The following is a 17,292-nucleotide window of genomic DNA, read 5'->3' as shown; positions in this document are numbered from 1 at the left end:
CTAAATCAATGTCTTCCACCCCTCGCTCTATTATTGCCTTTTTTTATTGTTTTCTTTTTACGTTATTTATCGTATCAAACGCTACCTGTGAGTAATATTGGCTGCTCCATCTTTTGGTGCTTCATAAACACAGCTTCGCCACTAATGTTTAAAGTCCAGCTTTTTTCCGAATTTACAGCGGCAGTTATTGTTATTTCATGAGTTTTATTTTTTTATTGGTTGAAATACAGTTATTATGAACAAATTGATAGTAAAAAATATTTTGATAAGGTTCTTGGTTTGAATCTTGGAACATGTTTTTTGAAAAACTCAAGAACTGTTTGTAATAAATCTTGAATTTTTAAGTGCGTAGAAGCTTTAAAATATTTGTCCTTTGTAGATTTCAAGACAGTGTAATTTGGTTTTAACAATAATTTAAGATTTTTCATATGTAAAAATCAAAATCGTTTTTAATCTTAGATTTATTTTTGATTTAACTAGGAACGGTTATAAGCTCATTTATCTAGTAATCTTTTTGGGTTTAAACATTTGTTTTAGTCCATTCCTTAATTTTATTTTGAAGTGTTTCACAAAATAGAGAATATTGCAAAAAATGTACCCACTCAATTCAGGATTCCAAATTTTATAGATTACTTCCTTTGTAACTGAAACTTTATACAAAATGTTGTTTAAGCCAAGATAAAACCATTTATGTTTGCACATTACTAAAAATAAAGATCATTTTAATTCAAATGAATAAAACATGAACATTCAAACAAAAATTGTTTATAATAACCGTCATGGACCTGCACAGGAAATAAATAGGTTTTCAATGACATTTTATATTAATTACCGGACAATGAGGAAGTAATCCTCGAAATTGGAGTAATCCAATGGATTCAAGAAGTACTATGTACAGGATTGTAGACTTATATTATTTATATATTACAAAATTTGATTGCTTAATTTTTGGGTATTGTTAATCTTTTCATAATTTGTTTACAACTTCTATGGTGTATTTTCCATTTTTAATTCTTCATTCACAGTCTCATTCCTAATTATCTAGATAATAAAAGTATAACTATCTAGATTCATCATAAAAGTTTACAAATACAATTTTACAGAACAGAATATACTGCAATACAGTTTCATTATTATTATCTAAGGTGTAAGTGAGGCATATAGAATATTTTAAGTCAAAGCTCAAACACACTTAATGCTGTAATAAAAAGTTGCCAAAATATTTGAAGAATTACATCTACTATGAGTTAATGTGGTTTTATTCCATATTATTAACAGGTACAGTTATTTTGATATCATGGTTTATGGAATGTGAGGCATCACTATTTGGGTGGTAACAATGAAATACCAGTTTGTAAACCTTAGCTGGACATATCTGCTTTAACAAATTCTCTATGATTAGAAAATGCTGCTTAAAACACAAGAATCTGAATGAAGCTAATCTTGGATAATTAACAATTTAACCCTTTTAACCCCGACGTCCGTACTATACGGACGTCGTAAAAATGGCGTCAACTCCCGACGTCCGTATAGTGCGGACGTGTACTTTTTATTACTCTACTGGCCACCTATTTCACCAAATGCTTTGAAATTTCACAGACTTGTGCACAAAGATATTTTGCATCGAAATATATTAGTTTGTAATGGTTTGACTTCGTATTTTGTCAGTCTGTGAATGAGCAATTGCAGTTCGTCTCGACTGACTGCTCACGCTTGTTGCAGACAGCTGTATATCACGTGGTTGTGAATATTCCGTTTTCTTCACAGTTTTAGGTTAAAGCATTATAAAGTACGGCAGTTAAAGTTTATTTTATTATTTGTTTTATTTCAAAATGAGTAAAAGACATCGTTCAAAGTCTCCCGTAAGTGAAAATACAATAATTAGTAACCTAGTTGCAAATGGTGTGGATGTGATTAGTGACAACGATTTGAGTGATGGATATCTTGAAAATTTACATTTTGTAGTGATGTAAATATTGTTTTAAAACTTTTTTAAAATTTAGATTATGAACAGTTTTAGTTATTTTGTCAGAAATAACTTTGGTTTTATGTTTATTTTAAGTACTGTGAATTACAAAGGTCTTGTTACATTGCCTTGCCCAGAAATGGCAAAAAGAAAAATTTACACGGCTTTACAAAAATTGATGTTACTCCACTTGTAAATAAGGTAGGCCTATAATTTTTGTTTCCTTTTATTAAGGATTAAATATATCATAAAGTAAATGGGTATTTTTGTGTCAAATATTTTTTTATCTATATGGTTTCCATGATCAAACTTGAAATTTTTTCATTTTTATTTATTTTTTATATATGTATATGCATTAAAAAAAAATTACTTTCAAAATAATAATTTTATTTGTATATTTCTGTAAGCTACATGTATAAAGAAGTAAAAGAAAAAAAGAATTACCTAAATATCTTAAAAAATAACTGAGTTATGAATTTCTTACAAAACCCTTACATTTTGTCTGAAAATGGCTTGGGATTTCTGGCACATCACTTGATTTAATGGCCGGGGTTAAAAGGGTTAATATATAAGCTAAACTAACTTAAATCTTTAAAATGTGTTATATACAGCTTTAATAAAAATTTAAACTATTGTTGTAAATATAAGTAAATGTTGCACTATTACACTAAATAGGTATTCCTATAATCAATGCAAAATCCACTGGTTTTTGTAGTTTCCTACCATTGCACCTATCATGAAAAAATTCTGTTGTAAATGACCATCGCTTCAAAGAGTAATAAATATGTATTTTATCTATTCATACTGACTGGTGTTTAATTTAAAAATGCATTACCACAAAATTTATTCTCTCATCTTTATAACCAGATTTATTTAGAACATTACTATTACTGGAAATTTAAAATATTCAATTCAAATATTTCAATTATTACTTTATTAACTCAGCAAGTGTTCAATTTGTTCAGTATCTGTAAGTAATATTGCGTTTTACTTTAGAACTTATGCATTTCCACAAAAATTCAGCCCCTTTACAGAAATAGGGTGATAACTTAAATTTTACCTTCATTATTATTAGGAAGTCACTTCTGTGTTTCATATGCTCCCATTACAAAATTATGTCACAAAATTTATGACATCTTCAGTAGGTTATTTTAAATCATGTCAGTGTGTTTTTGAAATGCTGTCTTTCATGATAAATCATTCCAAACTATCTGGTGATAAAGCATAAGATTATTAAAGGGCCCTTGGAAAACTAAAAATCTCACGTGAAATGAATTATAATAAGAAGTGCAAATGGATAATGAACTGATGTTTTGTAAAATAAAAACTATGGATAAAAGAGAAATTTAGCAATCATGTTCTTGTAAGAGATTGTTCAATGTTGATTTTCTTTAAAACATTACATAAGAACAAAACACATCTTGAGAAAACATTTTAAATCTATAAAGTTCAGACCATCAGGTCTGATTTAATAATAGTAAATATTAACTAAATATGGGTTTTAAGTAAAAATAAAAACATTAAATTCTCTTTTAAAGAATATGTTTTCCCATCCACCTAGTTTGGGTACCACATTTTTCACCCCTGCCAATGGGCAACATCGCAACAAATTCTTAATTTTGTCCCCTAAATAAAGCAGATATTCTACAGTATTGTGTCTCTCGGTCATAAAAAAAAAATACCTACACTGTCAGTTGTATATATTCACAAAATTCTATAATCTGTTGTCACAATACTTTTATTACAGTCTGTTGTTTTATTATTTTATTCATCATAACGTAGAGCTAAATTTCTGTTTGCATGTGTGCAGTAATGACAACATAGTAGTAGTCTCCTTGATACTAGAGTATACCTGTTATTATTTGAACAGCATACAGGTCTCTTGCCTTCTACATTTCTCTTACACCAAAATGCAATTTATGTTCATCGTACTCTTCACTCACTTGTGCAGAAAATGTCAAATCTTTGTGTATAGAATGCTAATAAGGCTAAAAAATGGAACATTTTCATTTTAATCTAGGCTACATAAAATTTGAAAACATCACACATGTTTTCAAATTTTCAGTTCTTGTTAATGATGAACAGTTTTAGACATCATTACAATACATAAAACAATAAGATTAATTTCTTGAATAAATCAACATATTGAATAAACCAATTATTTTACTTTTCAATTCAAGAACTGCTAAATTATGTATTGTACCAATATGGTATCAACTGTAAAATATCACTGTATGGACTTATTGTGTTTGAGTAGATGACTTTTGAAAATTTCATAATTTCATTGTGTCTATTTGTGAAATATAAACACTCATTTTCTCAATTTAACTCCAATATAACAGAGCTATTGTACAAACTCAAACTACAAAATGAAGTGTGGAAGGGATGTTTCGTTTTTTTCTTCAGACATTTAGAATTCTTTTTCAAACAGGATATACAACATATAATTTGGTTACATATTATGTCCATTGAAAAGCATGCAAAATAAAACATAACTTCAGCCTTATTAGAATTCATACAGTACTTGAAATTACGTGATATATTTGTCCCATCTGTCTTTTTTTACAACTGTCAGTTTTAACAGCATTCTGTTTCTAGTACAATTTTTTATTTTACACAATAATAACACATTGTTTATGTATGCTTACTCTTTTACACGTTATTACACTATCACTGTTACACTATCAGTAGCTTGTTGAATGATGCAGATCGACACCTGTAGTTTCGACCACTTCGTACCACAGTAGTGTTGGCTCAACCTCTGCTTCCTGTTTGGACCAATCATCATATAATGTAGATGCCCTCATAAAAACCACATCCATGTTAACTAGTGTCTACTCTAGTGTCTTTTCAACTCTAACAAGATAACTACAATTTTTTCATAAGATAGTAGATTTAAAAATCAAATTTCCTTTTCGATTTTTACAGTGGAGTTTTGTACTTTTGAGTTCCTATTGTGTTAAAATAACAGTTTGTAGTAATTGAAAAAATTTGTAGATGTTTAATTGTTGTTAAAAAAACTAATAACTAAAATGCTTTATCTTCCAATATATAAAATAGCTTGAATCATAACATTTATTTTTAAAATAATGCTTGCTTCAAATTAAAAGCAGCACAAATATTGTATTACTTACTCCTGAAATAACAATTTTCAATCAAATGATAATAGTATTGCTAATAAATCAAATTACTTATTTGAAATTATTAACAAAAACAATTAACATAGATTCTGGGATATAAATAATACAAAATAACAAAACCTAACTTCTTGGTAAAACTTGGAGAAAGGGGTATGGTTAATGTATAAAATGCAAAAATGTATGGACTTTGTCTAATTCAAGAATGTACTTAATATAATTTATAAATCCATTAATGTACACACTTGATGTAATTCACCAAATCCAATAACTATATAATTTTGTAGTATTTCAAATCCAATAATGGGTTTGATTGTTGTAAGGTGCCAAATCCAGTGATAGGTGTGATTAATACCATTTGTCAAATCTAATAATAGGTTAGGTAATTATAATATATCAAATCCAGTAAGGTTACAGTTGATGTAATTTGTCAAGTCCAATTATTGGTTAGGTGGTTGTAATATATAAAATCCAATATCAAGTATAGGCTACTGTTAAAAAATATCTAAATTTATAAATAAAGGTTGTACGAATTGTAGCGATTCTAATGGTCCAATTCAATAAGGGGTATAGTTCATATAATTTGTCAGATCCATCAGTAGATAAAAAATTGGTGGATTGGTGGACATTGAATCCAGTAATGCGTACAACTGATGTAATTTTTCAAAATTTATAATGACTATAAAATTTATGAAATGCATCAGATATATTAATGGCTATTTGAGATGTCTGATCATAAAATGTAGCAGTATAATAATCGATGTGTAGTAAAAACTTTTAGTTATGGCTGATTCACTTTAAGTCTTAAATCTTATTCTCATTTTATATTATTAAGATATTAATTTCAATCTAAACTACGGAAATAAATGGATTGCTAATTGTTCTTAGCTTGTTTTATTATTATTAGATGAATTAATTATTATTACGGTTATTTGTTCTATATATGTTCAGAACATATAGGATACTGTTTTACGTATATATTATCTTGTAGGGGAATAAAAGCCCAGTTCAAACATCCAGTTTCAAGTTATCATGATAAGTAAACCAGTATTAAGAAACCAACAACATTATTAGTGTCATGTAAAAACTGAATTAGCGATGACAGTACAATTTCAATCTGTTCTTGTTCTGCAGTTATATTAGCAGGTAATCAAATCTCTATTGAACATAGTTATATTAGGTCTGTAATTATCCCAGTGCTGACTGTGAGTGGTTTTAATGGATTGGGATTCCAGATGAGTAATATGATTAAACTATAAGTTAGATTTGCCTCCATTTTAGTACATCTAGCCTTGCTGTTAATTAATCAATGTATGATAGTTATCGAAAGAATTTATATTAGGTCAATCTCATGTCGGAAACATACACTGCACTCGGGAGATTTACTATTACATTAGTATGTTTGACCTTCGATATCAGGAATCAAGGTACAAATTTCAACTATTTATCAAAACATAATATCTGAAGGTAACAAAACAGTATCATACCTAACTATATGGGAAATATAACCTACTTAGTCAATATTTCTGATAGGAACCCTGACAGCCAAAACAAGTCTCCATTTAATTATTTAAGTAGATATTATCAAATGGTATCGTATCTGATCATAATTAGGGTTAGTCAGATCAGGATTATGACTCAACATAATTCAATATAGTGCCAACTGTATTATTATCGAAGCACATATTACCTTATGGAAATATATAAACATCAAAACTGACTGTTAACCTTCTTAGTCTGTTTTTCAATTTAGCTTATCAGGTATCACATTAAAGTTTATTACATTAATTATATTTAAACTTATAACTGCTGATGAGTAACCATAAATATTTATTTTATATAAAATGTGTAATAAAATTTGTATTTTTATTTAAACTGCATTAGCCTGAAACGATAACTGGATGGCATAAATTTGCCATCGTTTTATGTACACACACGTCATTGTGTTACAACATAACCATCGTTAGGCGTTACAACAGAAATACGAGTTTGAGGACTGGTATCTGCCTCTACTACACAAATTTCTTAGCACTAGAAATAGTGTGTAAAAGCTGTGTATTTGGTGTAGATGAAATTACAAAAGCTTCATATTTAGTAATTACTAATAACTTCAAATAACTTTTGCTCAAATGCTATTGTTTCTTTTCAGTTTCAATTTGTGAACTCCTTTCTATCACTTTTCTACATTGCATTCTATCTTCAAGATCAAGAAAAGTTAAAAGAGGTGAGTTGCATATTTGATTTTAATATTCATAATGTCTATGAATATTACATTCTAATACCTTGAACCACTTGTCTAATATTTATCTTTTATTGTACTATGTTTGATAAAAAGGTATTTACGATTACTTTTTCATGAGAATTATGTAAAATTAATTAAAAACACCAAAAGATAATTCAGAATCCATCTAATCTCATTGTTGGGTAATGAAACCATAATTATTGGTAACACAAGAAAATTGATCAAACTCAGGTAAATAATTTAAGCCCTGTTCTGGTGTTCTGGTATGTCAAGAATCTAACATCTGAATTGATACCGTTTTCTAAGAATAGAAAAATAAATAAAACACCACACTGTTATATAAAGTGTAAAATTGGTATCCATCTGTATGTTTCGACTTTACAGCTTTGTGCCTCTTAGTATGTTTGTTGCTTCTTCTATTCAGGGTTTTATTTTACCTAAAGAAGAGATGAAATAGCTGAGGATCTAAATATTGATCGGTCCAGAACACTAAGTCCAAAACAAATTTATTGTTGGATTTTTTATGTTTTGTCAACGAAAATGAGTTTCTGACATTAAAAACCATGTATTCATTAACAGTTTGGCTCCTCAGCAGTATGGTTTCTAGTATTATGTGGCTCTGGTAGCAACATGTTAATATTTATCTTAGTGTTGTGTTTTTGTAACAGCAATTGGCAGCACTGCTGATAGCACGTCAAGTGATCGGCAACGTGAAGGAGTCAGCACTGCCGTACCTGCTGGAACAGCTGCGGCTGGCTAAGATGTCCTTTGACTTGTTTGGAGCGCTGAGTCCCAGCGAGGCACATCGTGAGCCTCCTGGCTCTGAGAGCCCTGGCAACGAATCCGACAAAAAGCCTAGTAGCCGCAACGTGAGCCAGGCCGAGCTCGAGAGCTCCTTGTTTAAGGTGGGAAAGTTTCCAAGACAAGTGGAATGCTCAATTAATTCGAATCTTGGACATAGTTTGATTATCAGACCTCCTGATATTACATGGGAAAGTTAATGTAGTTACACAACTCAACATTTGAAAGCTTAATGATATGCAGTTTTACAACCTTTAGCCATTACTTTTCTATTACAGTTCTAGCTTATTTCCACGTGTGTAAAAAGTGTGAAAAAAAGTTTTATAGTAAAAAAAATCAATTCAATGTCTCTTTATTCAAGAATATAACGATGAACATATTATTTACCATGTTGTAGTATGATGGAACGTTTGCCGACCACCTTGAGATGTTCATACAGCTGGGTTATGTTGTTCTGTTCTCATCTGCGTTCCCGCTGGCTGCATTGTGTGCTCTCATCAACAATCTCGTTGAGATACGTAGTGACGCATTCAAGCTGTGCTTCATCTTCCAGCGCCCCTTTGGCCAGCGAGTGCCCAACATCGGCACCTGGCAGGTACGTTCCGTACGGATGTTAATCAGTCTCTTTATTCGTTGTATGGGACATGATTATCAGTAGACCCCTTCAAATAATTTGATCTAAATAGACTAAACTTATTAAGTTAAAATAACTTTGCTGTTTGAATATAAAATAGTCTAAACAAATTTAAAAGAGCAACACTTTTTTAATCAAAACTAAAAACACACAAGTTTTCGTCATTTAGATCCTGTGGAAGCTTATGTAAATTGAGATGTATAGATCGTTAAAATAACTTAATGTTTGATATTTAACCCACCCTTTGAGTGCCACAGCGTCACTAATTTTGACATTTCGTATTTCGTTAATATTTTATATAGTACAAGGTTGTTATTTTGGCCAGATAGCTGCATTCGATAGGTTCCAAAACTATCAATAAAAACGAGTTTTACATTGTTTTCCTTATTCTTTGATCTGTGAAACATATGATGTTTGCGATGATTTTGTCTTCTAATCATATGACGTAGTGGATGAGTATTGTGTTGCGTAACGGCCATTCTTGTTGTTTTATGTGCCGGTAACCACAAGCATTTGAGTAAATACAAACTAAAATATTACTTATACAGTGTTTTACCATATTTGTTTGATAAAAGTAATGTAGTGATTTCAGTTGTGTCAAGTGAAAAATGAGAGTTTTCAGTGTAAGTATAATAGGATTATTTTACAAAATTGCTTACACTTATACAAATGAAGTACAATTTATAATATGTTGGGTACCGGGTAACATTTTGTTTATAAGTATATTGATATGTTGCTTTTATTGTAGAATCATATATTATATATGAATTTTATATAGGATTCCATGGTCTTTCGCATGGTATAACTGTAAAAACTCTTAACAACTATGTATACAACAATATTTACTTAAAGATTTTATTTTATAAAACGTAGGGTTTTTTTATAAACAAATGTTGTAATTTTGTATTCTAAAAATCCATAATCCGTTGCATGCTATTCTCCATTTTATTTCTAACAATTTATTTTAAAAATCATGAAATTAAATGAATAGTGTTTTTGCAATCTTTTATTTCCAAAAGTGTGTAGTTTGAAGTAAAATGTTACTTTCATAAAATATTCAAATAAAAAAATACCTTCAAATGAGGTGTTTTTGTCATAAAGAATTATCTTGGTATTTAAAGCTGTTTTATTTATCTGTCTAAATAGAGCAATTTTTTGTTTTAATTTGGTTAAATATTTGTTACAATTGAATAAAGAATAACAGAGTTACTTATTTTTTAGTGAAAATTCCATTATTTGTAATATACATTAAATTAATATTACCCACTACCAGTGTTGGCAGCTGGTAGTAGATAATGTATTTGAAAAGTAGCTCTGGGGCTAAAAGGGTTTTAGTTCAAATGTATAGATAGTTCTTTTGCTGTATTTTAGTAGTAAAAGTACATCACTGTAAATTTTAACATAGTTATTAGCTAACACTAAACAGTTCAGATGTGTGTTGACAGAATGCGATGGAAGCAATGGGTCTGATCGCTGTACTGGTGAACTGTGCACTCATTGGACTGTCAGGACCTGTTCACCGCATGTTCCCTGAGATGTCCACCACACAGACTATCCTGCTCATTGTGGCCTTGGAGGTACACTATGGTGGATTTCTGCTTAATTTTTTACTGTTACAATAAATACATAAATGTTTGCCAAAACATGTGTGCACTTAAAACAAAACAGATGGACTAAATGGATTTAAGAAATGTGTCATTGTTATATGTTACAAAACAAAACACTGCATGGGAAGGGCTAGAATTTGTCCTCTTCTTTTAAAAAAAAATCATTAGGTTAATGTATGCAAAAAATGATAAACAAATAAAACATGGATAAATTAACAATAGACCTGCTTGACAACAAGATTTGTCAAAGGTTTCTAATTTATTTCAGTGCAACAGAAATAATTTGTAAGAATTCTGACTATTTGTTTTTACAAAGCTGTGCTGTCAATATAGAGAGAATTTTGTAAGACTTTTGATTGTACTATTGACTAAAATTATATCAAAATAACAGTCCCCTCTCCACATCTCTTACATTTATTACTCTCAGTTCACTTTACTCAGCACACTAGTTGTTACAACCAAGTTATATTTTATATTTGAATAAGCTGTTTAACATGTCCAACTTACATTAATTCAACCTTTGGAGTTATGTGTAACTATTTAACGCTGTTACAGCACACAATGCTCATACTGAGACTATTGGTGACCTGTGCTATCCCTGACTTGCCAGAATGGGTCGCCACCGAGATGGCTAAGGTAGAATTTGCTCGGCGCGAAGCTCTACGCCGTCTGTCTACCGCTACGCCACCACAGTCCACACCGCCACAGCCCAACCAATTACCCATTGGCAGGTGAGGTAGCTGCAAGCGTGCTGAAGATGTTACTCACTCCCGTGGTCAAAATAATGTGCCTTCATGATACAGTAGAATCTTTTGTTAATATTTCATCTTTCAAGGTGCAAGAATGTGATTATAAACTCATCATATGATGAATATGAGTTACTTAAATATTTTATAGTAAGAAATATTGCTAATGCCTATTTTCTCTTTTCTTTTATGAGAGAGGTAGTAAGAAAGTTTTAATAAAATTAAAATTGAATTTGAATGAGTTTTAAACTGGTTTACTTATTATTATTTTTTTGTTATAAATCTGGCTGTGAACAATTTTACAAATGTATGTAGAAATCGGTAACTTACTTTTTTAAACAAAATATTTTGAATTGTGAATTTAAAATATTGTATGTATAGCAATGGTTTGTAAATTATAACAAAAACCATTATTTTGTTTGTGTAAAATGATTTCATAATTTAATACCAGTGTAGTTAATGTGAGATTTCATGGAAGGTTCGTAGTGTCACCGGCAGCTGAGGAAATAGAAATAGCTCCTGAGGAAGAGACACAGGAGTTGGAGACAGTACAGGTGGAGGCTACCGCGGTCGTCGAAGAGTTACCCCCACCCTTACCTCAGGAGCCTCCGGCTGCTCCTGCCCCAGCCCCTGCTCCGGTCTCCACCAATGACAAAAGAAGGATACACAGAGAGTGGCTTGCAGCGGACGCAGAGGCTGCCCTTAGCCACCATGTCACCATCGGTCCCAGTGGTGGTGTGGAGTGGGTATGTGAAAGACAAGTAATTAAAGTTTAACATATTTTTTTATTACTACAGGTTGGCTAGTTAAATTTTAAATCATACTTTATTATAGATATATTGTATATTAAAATTTACATACCAAGTATCAGAGATCTTCTCAAGGTTTATTAATATTGCAACAAGACTTAGGAGCCGGTCGTATAGTTGTGTGATACACCGAAATTTTTAAGACCTTGGTGTATTTACAATTCACAGGGACAGTTAAAATAGTTAAGTTACAAAAAATATTAAGTATTAATGTAATAGTCAGGGTTAATAGCATAAATTTCATTCTGGGACCTGTCTTCAAAACGTTTGAGGTAACATGAGACTCTAAGCGTGGGGATTCATTGTTTGATGCCTGCTACTACCAAAGGGAGGAATAGTCTTGGACAAGCCTAGCTGTTGGAGTAGACAGCATTCACTGTTGTTATGTTGCTTGATTAACGTAACCAATCTTGTTGCAGTTGGATTTTTTCTTTCATATTATTGTCCATCTCACTAGTTCAAAGCTCCAATTGAGGATTGTCTTTCCTGTCCAGTGATTGCCCAATACAGTAAACATTCTCAGCCCTTTATGGAATATTGAGTCTCCTAGTCTTCATAATGTAGTATCAAGCATCTTATGAAACTAATTCAAAATTAGAGTTTAAAACCGTTTCAAGAAATATATTTGAATTTTATAATTCAAATTTTCATAACAATGGATGTTTAGTTGTTTAAAATTATACTTATGTTACGTCATTGTTTAATATAGAACTATTATATTTCCTCAGTTGAATAAAAATGGTTTTTTATGGTATTAAGTTTTAAAGTATGAATGCTGAACACTTTTTTAGTTTTAAGTCTATCTTTCAAATGAGATAACCACAATTCTTCTCTGTAAAGTCATGATAAGATATTTGGAAGTTAAATTAAAAATAACCACAATTTTATTGGTTTTCTTGAGATAATTAACCCTGGAACTGGCAAACGCCCGATATCGGGCGTTTTAGTCGCATCCTAGATGGCAGCGCCCGATATCGGGCGTTTTAATACGTCTTTTATTTCTCAATATTACGTACTTAAAACACGATCAAAGGGTATCACTATTGATACCAATCGAAAGAGGAAGGTTCAATTTATGTAAATAATACACTAATAAATAATTTATCGTTTCGTTACACGTCCATACGTCTTATAATCTCTGACTGTTTGTTTACATTCTCCCGCGTACCACGCTAGTTGCGCGCGCGCAGCGATGAGTCAACTGGTTCATTCGGCTATTGTTATTTCGTCAGCTGCATGGTGTCCTGTCTGGTTTATTGTTTGTTTGAGTTCTTTGTAATGATGGTTGTGTATATTACACAATAATAGTAAATTTTTTGTGCGTGTTTACGTAATGGATCGTAATTTCCACGATCGTTCAAGTGACATTCGAGAACTAGTTGTACATTGATACCAATCGAAAGAGGAAGGTTCAATTTATGTAAATAATACACTAATAAATAATGTTATCGTTTCGTTACACGTCCATACGTTTTGTAATCTCTAAACTGTTTGTTTTACATTCTCCCCGCGTACCGCGCTAGTTGTGCGCGCAGCGATGAGTCAACTGGTTCATTTGGCTATTGTTATTTCGTCACCTGCATGGTGTTCTGTCTGGTTTATTGTTTTTTTGAGGTCGTTGTAATGATGATTGTGTATATGACACAATAATAGTAAGTTTTTTGTGCGTGTTTACATAATGGATCGTAATTTCCGCGATCGTTCACGTGACATTCGAGAACTAGTTGTACATGAAATAAGCAATGATGAGGATTCCGATTTAGACATTCAATCAGAACATAATTAAAAAATATATAATAAAAAATTAAAAAATAGAAAATTAATATAAACTAATAGTTACAAGATTGTACAAGTCCAAGTGAGCTTTGAAGTTCTTACTTTTGTTGGTAAGTAGCACTTTCGAATGTCAGTGTATGATTTTTGTATCGTTTACCACATGTAAAAAATAAATACCTTATAAACTATGTGTTGTTTTATTTTTACTCAGAATTAAATGCTCTTCCTTTTGCATATTTTGGATTTTGCGTATCACTAACAACAACAATTTTACAAATCAAAATCTTTGAACTAACTTTTCTTTTTTCTAAAAAAACATTTTTTTCCTGAAGAGGTAGAGTAAGGGTATTTTTTTTGTTTTAACTATATTATGTGAAAAATGTTCCTTGAACAATGCTGAATAAAGAAATATATAATAAGTTATAGGTACTTTATAGAAAAATGTAATAATAAAATAAATATAAGGCAATGTATGAAGTACTAAAACACTCTGCCACTGAAAGAAATATGACCGCCAGTTCCAGGGTTAAATAGACGAATTACTGTCATGATTAGATTGTGAAATACATTTAAATGATTGTGATTAGCCAATTTTAAGATGCCTTAGAAATAACACTTAAGGGCAATAATAATGTCATCCACTACAAGAATGAGAGATGTGTTGTAGGTGCGGCGGCTAGGGTTGGAAGGTGTACGTAAAACTAGTGAGCCGGATATGGGTGGTGCTAATGCAGTACACCGTAGTTCCGACTGTATAGCTCTGCAACAACGAGACTCTGCAGCCAGTAGTTCGGACAGTGACTTACTACGCAGCGCACCACCGTGGTCACGCCGTGGTGGATTCCAGTATGCGAGCCAGGCCGTGGTACCCGCCAGTCCCCTTCCAGAGCGACCTGTTGCCACTGCTGCTGCAGAAAATACGACTTCAGATAGTTCTGTCAGCGATTCAGATGCTGCCACCCTTCTCGCTAAGAAACAGAAGGTAATTTATTATGACTGTGAATAAGAATGTTGAGTTCAGCTCCATGTCACTTTCTACTTAGTCCAGTGTTTTAAATCTAAATATACTTAAGGAATAAGTAAATATCTACAAAAATTACTTATTTTTAAACTTTATGCCATCTATTATTACTTATTCATATTTTATGCTTTTCAGAGTTTCACTAATTTTAGTGCTTCAATACATTTTGTAAAACATTTTTGTTGTGAGTTAAAGCATAATCTATGTTCTAAATGTAAATATGTCTATACCAATCAAAGGCCAAAATAATCATCAAGCTATTTATGTGTAATACACTTCTTAAAGTCAGATAATTTTTATAGTTAAAAAGGTAAACATTTTTAAATATTTTGAATCTTAAAGTTGGCTGCCAGCAGTCAATTATATCATTTACAAAAATCACAGCAATCTTTTATCGTGAAAACATTCAATTAAATAATACCATCAGAAAACTCACAGCATGTAGTACTTGAGCTTCTTTCTATTTTTCACTGTTACTTATCATATTTTTTTAACACGCCAAACAACATCAGGGCTGCAAACCGTCACCCGAGGAGTGCCCCAGGGATCTGTGCTCGGGCCAGTCCTTTTCATTCTGTACACCAATGACTTCCCCCGATACATGGAAAACTACAGCAGCACAGTAATGTATGCTGATGACACTGTGCTCCTACTGAGTAAAAAAACAACAAGAAGACCTTGAAATAGCTGCTTATACTGCTGTCAACATGGCAGTGCAATACTGTCATGGTAATGACCTTGTTGTGAATGAGAAAAAGACGAAGCAGCTAGTTCTAGGAAGGCATAAAGACACAACTGGAAGACTGCCTGAAGTGGAGGAGAGCAGTACTTCAAAATATCTCGGGGTGGTAATTGATGACACACTGGCATGGACCCAACACATAGACTTTCTTTGCAAAAAGCTCAGTGCGGGACTATATGTAATACGCAGGATGAAACACATCAGTGACACCGTAACAGCTAAAACTGCCTACTATGCTCTCTATGAGACTCATCTCCGATATGGAATAGTAGTCTGGGGAGGCACCACAAGGGGCAATCTGCAGCGGGTACTTGTCCATCAAAAAAGAGTCATCCACATCCTTGCAAATTTACAAGCAAGAGAATCCTGCAGGCAGGCTTTCCAGGATTTGAAGATTCTCACCATAGTTAATCTCTATATCCTGGAGACTGTCACACAAATACACCTCAAATTCCCTGAGTCTATTACAACTGGAGCAGACTATCACAACTACAACACCCGCCACACCTTGAATTATTGCCTCCCTGTACATCATCTCGCATCCACAGAGAAGAAGCCGACATATGCAGGGGCAAAGCTCTGGAATGCCCTTCCAGAAGAACTGAAGAAGACAGAACGACAGCAGTTTGGACGGCAACTGAAGCACTGGCTCCGAGAACACCCTTACTACACCCTCAAGGAATACTTTGAAAGAACTGACGACTAACAGATTGCTTTTCTGTCTTGTTTTTGTCTTATTTTCTTACTTATGTATTGACGCATGTACTATTCTCTAAGATTATGTAACAATAAAGAACAACAACAACAATAACATTCGAATAATATTAATTGTAGTGTAACTTTCAGATGTACCGTATAGGGTTTATGCAAGTGTTCTAATTTAGTGCAATTTTTAATATTTGCTGTTTTTACTAAATTTAATTTTTTAATTTTATTTACATATTACAACATTCATTAAATTGCTGCATTGTATTTTTTATTTTACAATGTAACTTATTTCAATATTTAAAAAAAACTAGACGTTATGCAGGTACAGTAGAACCCCTCATATCCGGCCTCGGTTTTACCGCACCTCGGTTTATCCGGCCACTTCTCGGAAGCCAATATCGAAATTTATTTACCACGGCTTGCAGACGCGCAGTTGCACGCACTAGTCTCCCACGACTCTTGCGTTGTTTTGGTGTATCTATTTGTTTACATTTTCCTGTGTTGTCCTCAGTTGAGCTAATAGGTTTAACCTGTAAACAGTTCGTTGATTATTTCCAGTGCGGTTAGTACAGTACAGTACAATTGTTTTGTTTCGTCAAGTGCTGTGTACTGTAGGTTGGTTTATCCGGCCGAATCGTTATCCGGCCAGGAGCTCGGTCCCGTGGTGGCCGGATATGAGGGGTTCTACTGTAAATAAGTTTTAAAACTTCTTACAAAGATTGTAGAGATTATTTACATTTCTCATGCACTATTAAAATACAACAATTTTTAAAAACAGTTAAACCAAACTTTAAGTTTTACAGTAATTTTAAATATTTTGTCCATTTTTTTTATTTATTTTATTATTTTTACAACATATACATTTCTCAGAAATTTGTACTCATTCACGTCTGTTATATAAATCAGTTTCTTACAATTATAATTATTTAGCTTTGTTTGAAATATCTATGTACTGTCTAGAACTGTGTAATTTTTGTCTATATAACGTAACTTTTTTATTTACACTATAAATATAACAAATTATTTCTATTATTTGTAAGGACTTGCTTTAGAAATCTTTTTTTTACCCCAATTTTCCCATTTTTCTTTTTATAATTTCTTTT

The 17,292-nt window shown here is 31.9% G+C and overlaps 1 protein-coding gene across 1 annotated transcript in view; it reads left to right on the top strand.

Annotated features, from left to right (window-relative positions):
- Window positions 1-17,292, top strand: part of LOC124354738 (anoctamin-8) — a 58,603-nt gene that overhangs the window by 33,397 nt on the left and 7,914 nt on the right. The window contains exons 11-17 of the mRNA XM_046805406.1: window positions 7,253-7,327; window positions 8,014-8,250; window positions 8,544-8,741; window positions 10,226-10,357; window positions 10,943-11,118; window positions 11,612-11,879; window positions 14,386-14,700. Of these exons, the coding sequence (XP_046661362.1) occupies window positions 7,253-7,327; window positions 8,014-8,250; window positions 8,544-8,741; window positions 10,226-10,357; window positions 10,943-11,118; window positions 11,612-11,879; window positions 14,386-14,700 (1,401 nt within the window). The remainder of the gene's footprint in view (window positions 1-7,252; window positions 7,328-8,013; window positions 8,251-8,543; window positions 8,742-10,225; window positions 10,358-10,942; window positions 11,119-11,611; window positions 11,880-14,385; window positions 14,701-17,292) is intronic.

This window comes from Homalodisca vitripennis, chromosome 2 (genome assembly GCF_021130785.1).
Source record: "Homalodisca vitripennis isolate AUS2020 chromosome 2, UT_GWSS_2.1, whole genome shotgun sequence".
Classification (NCBI taxonomy): Eukaryota; Metazoa; Arthropoda; class Insecta; order Hemiptera; family Cicadellidae; genus Homalodisca; species Homalodisca vitripennis.
Note: the sequence above shows the minus strand (reverse complement) of the source record. Positions and strands in the feature narration are given on the sequence as shown.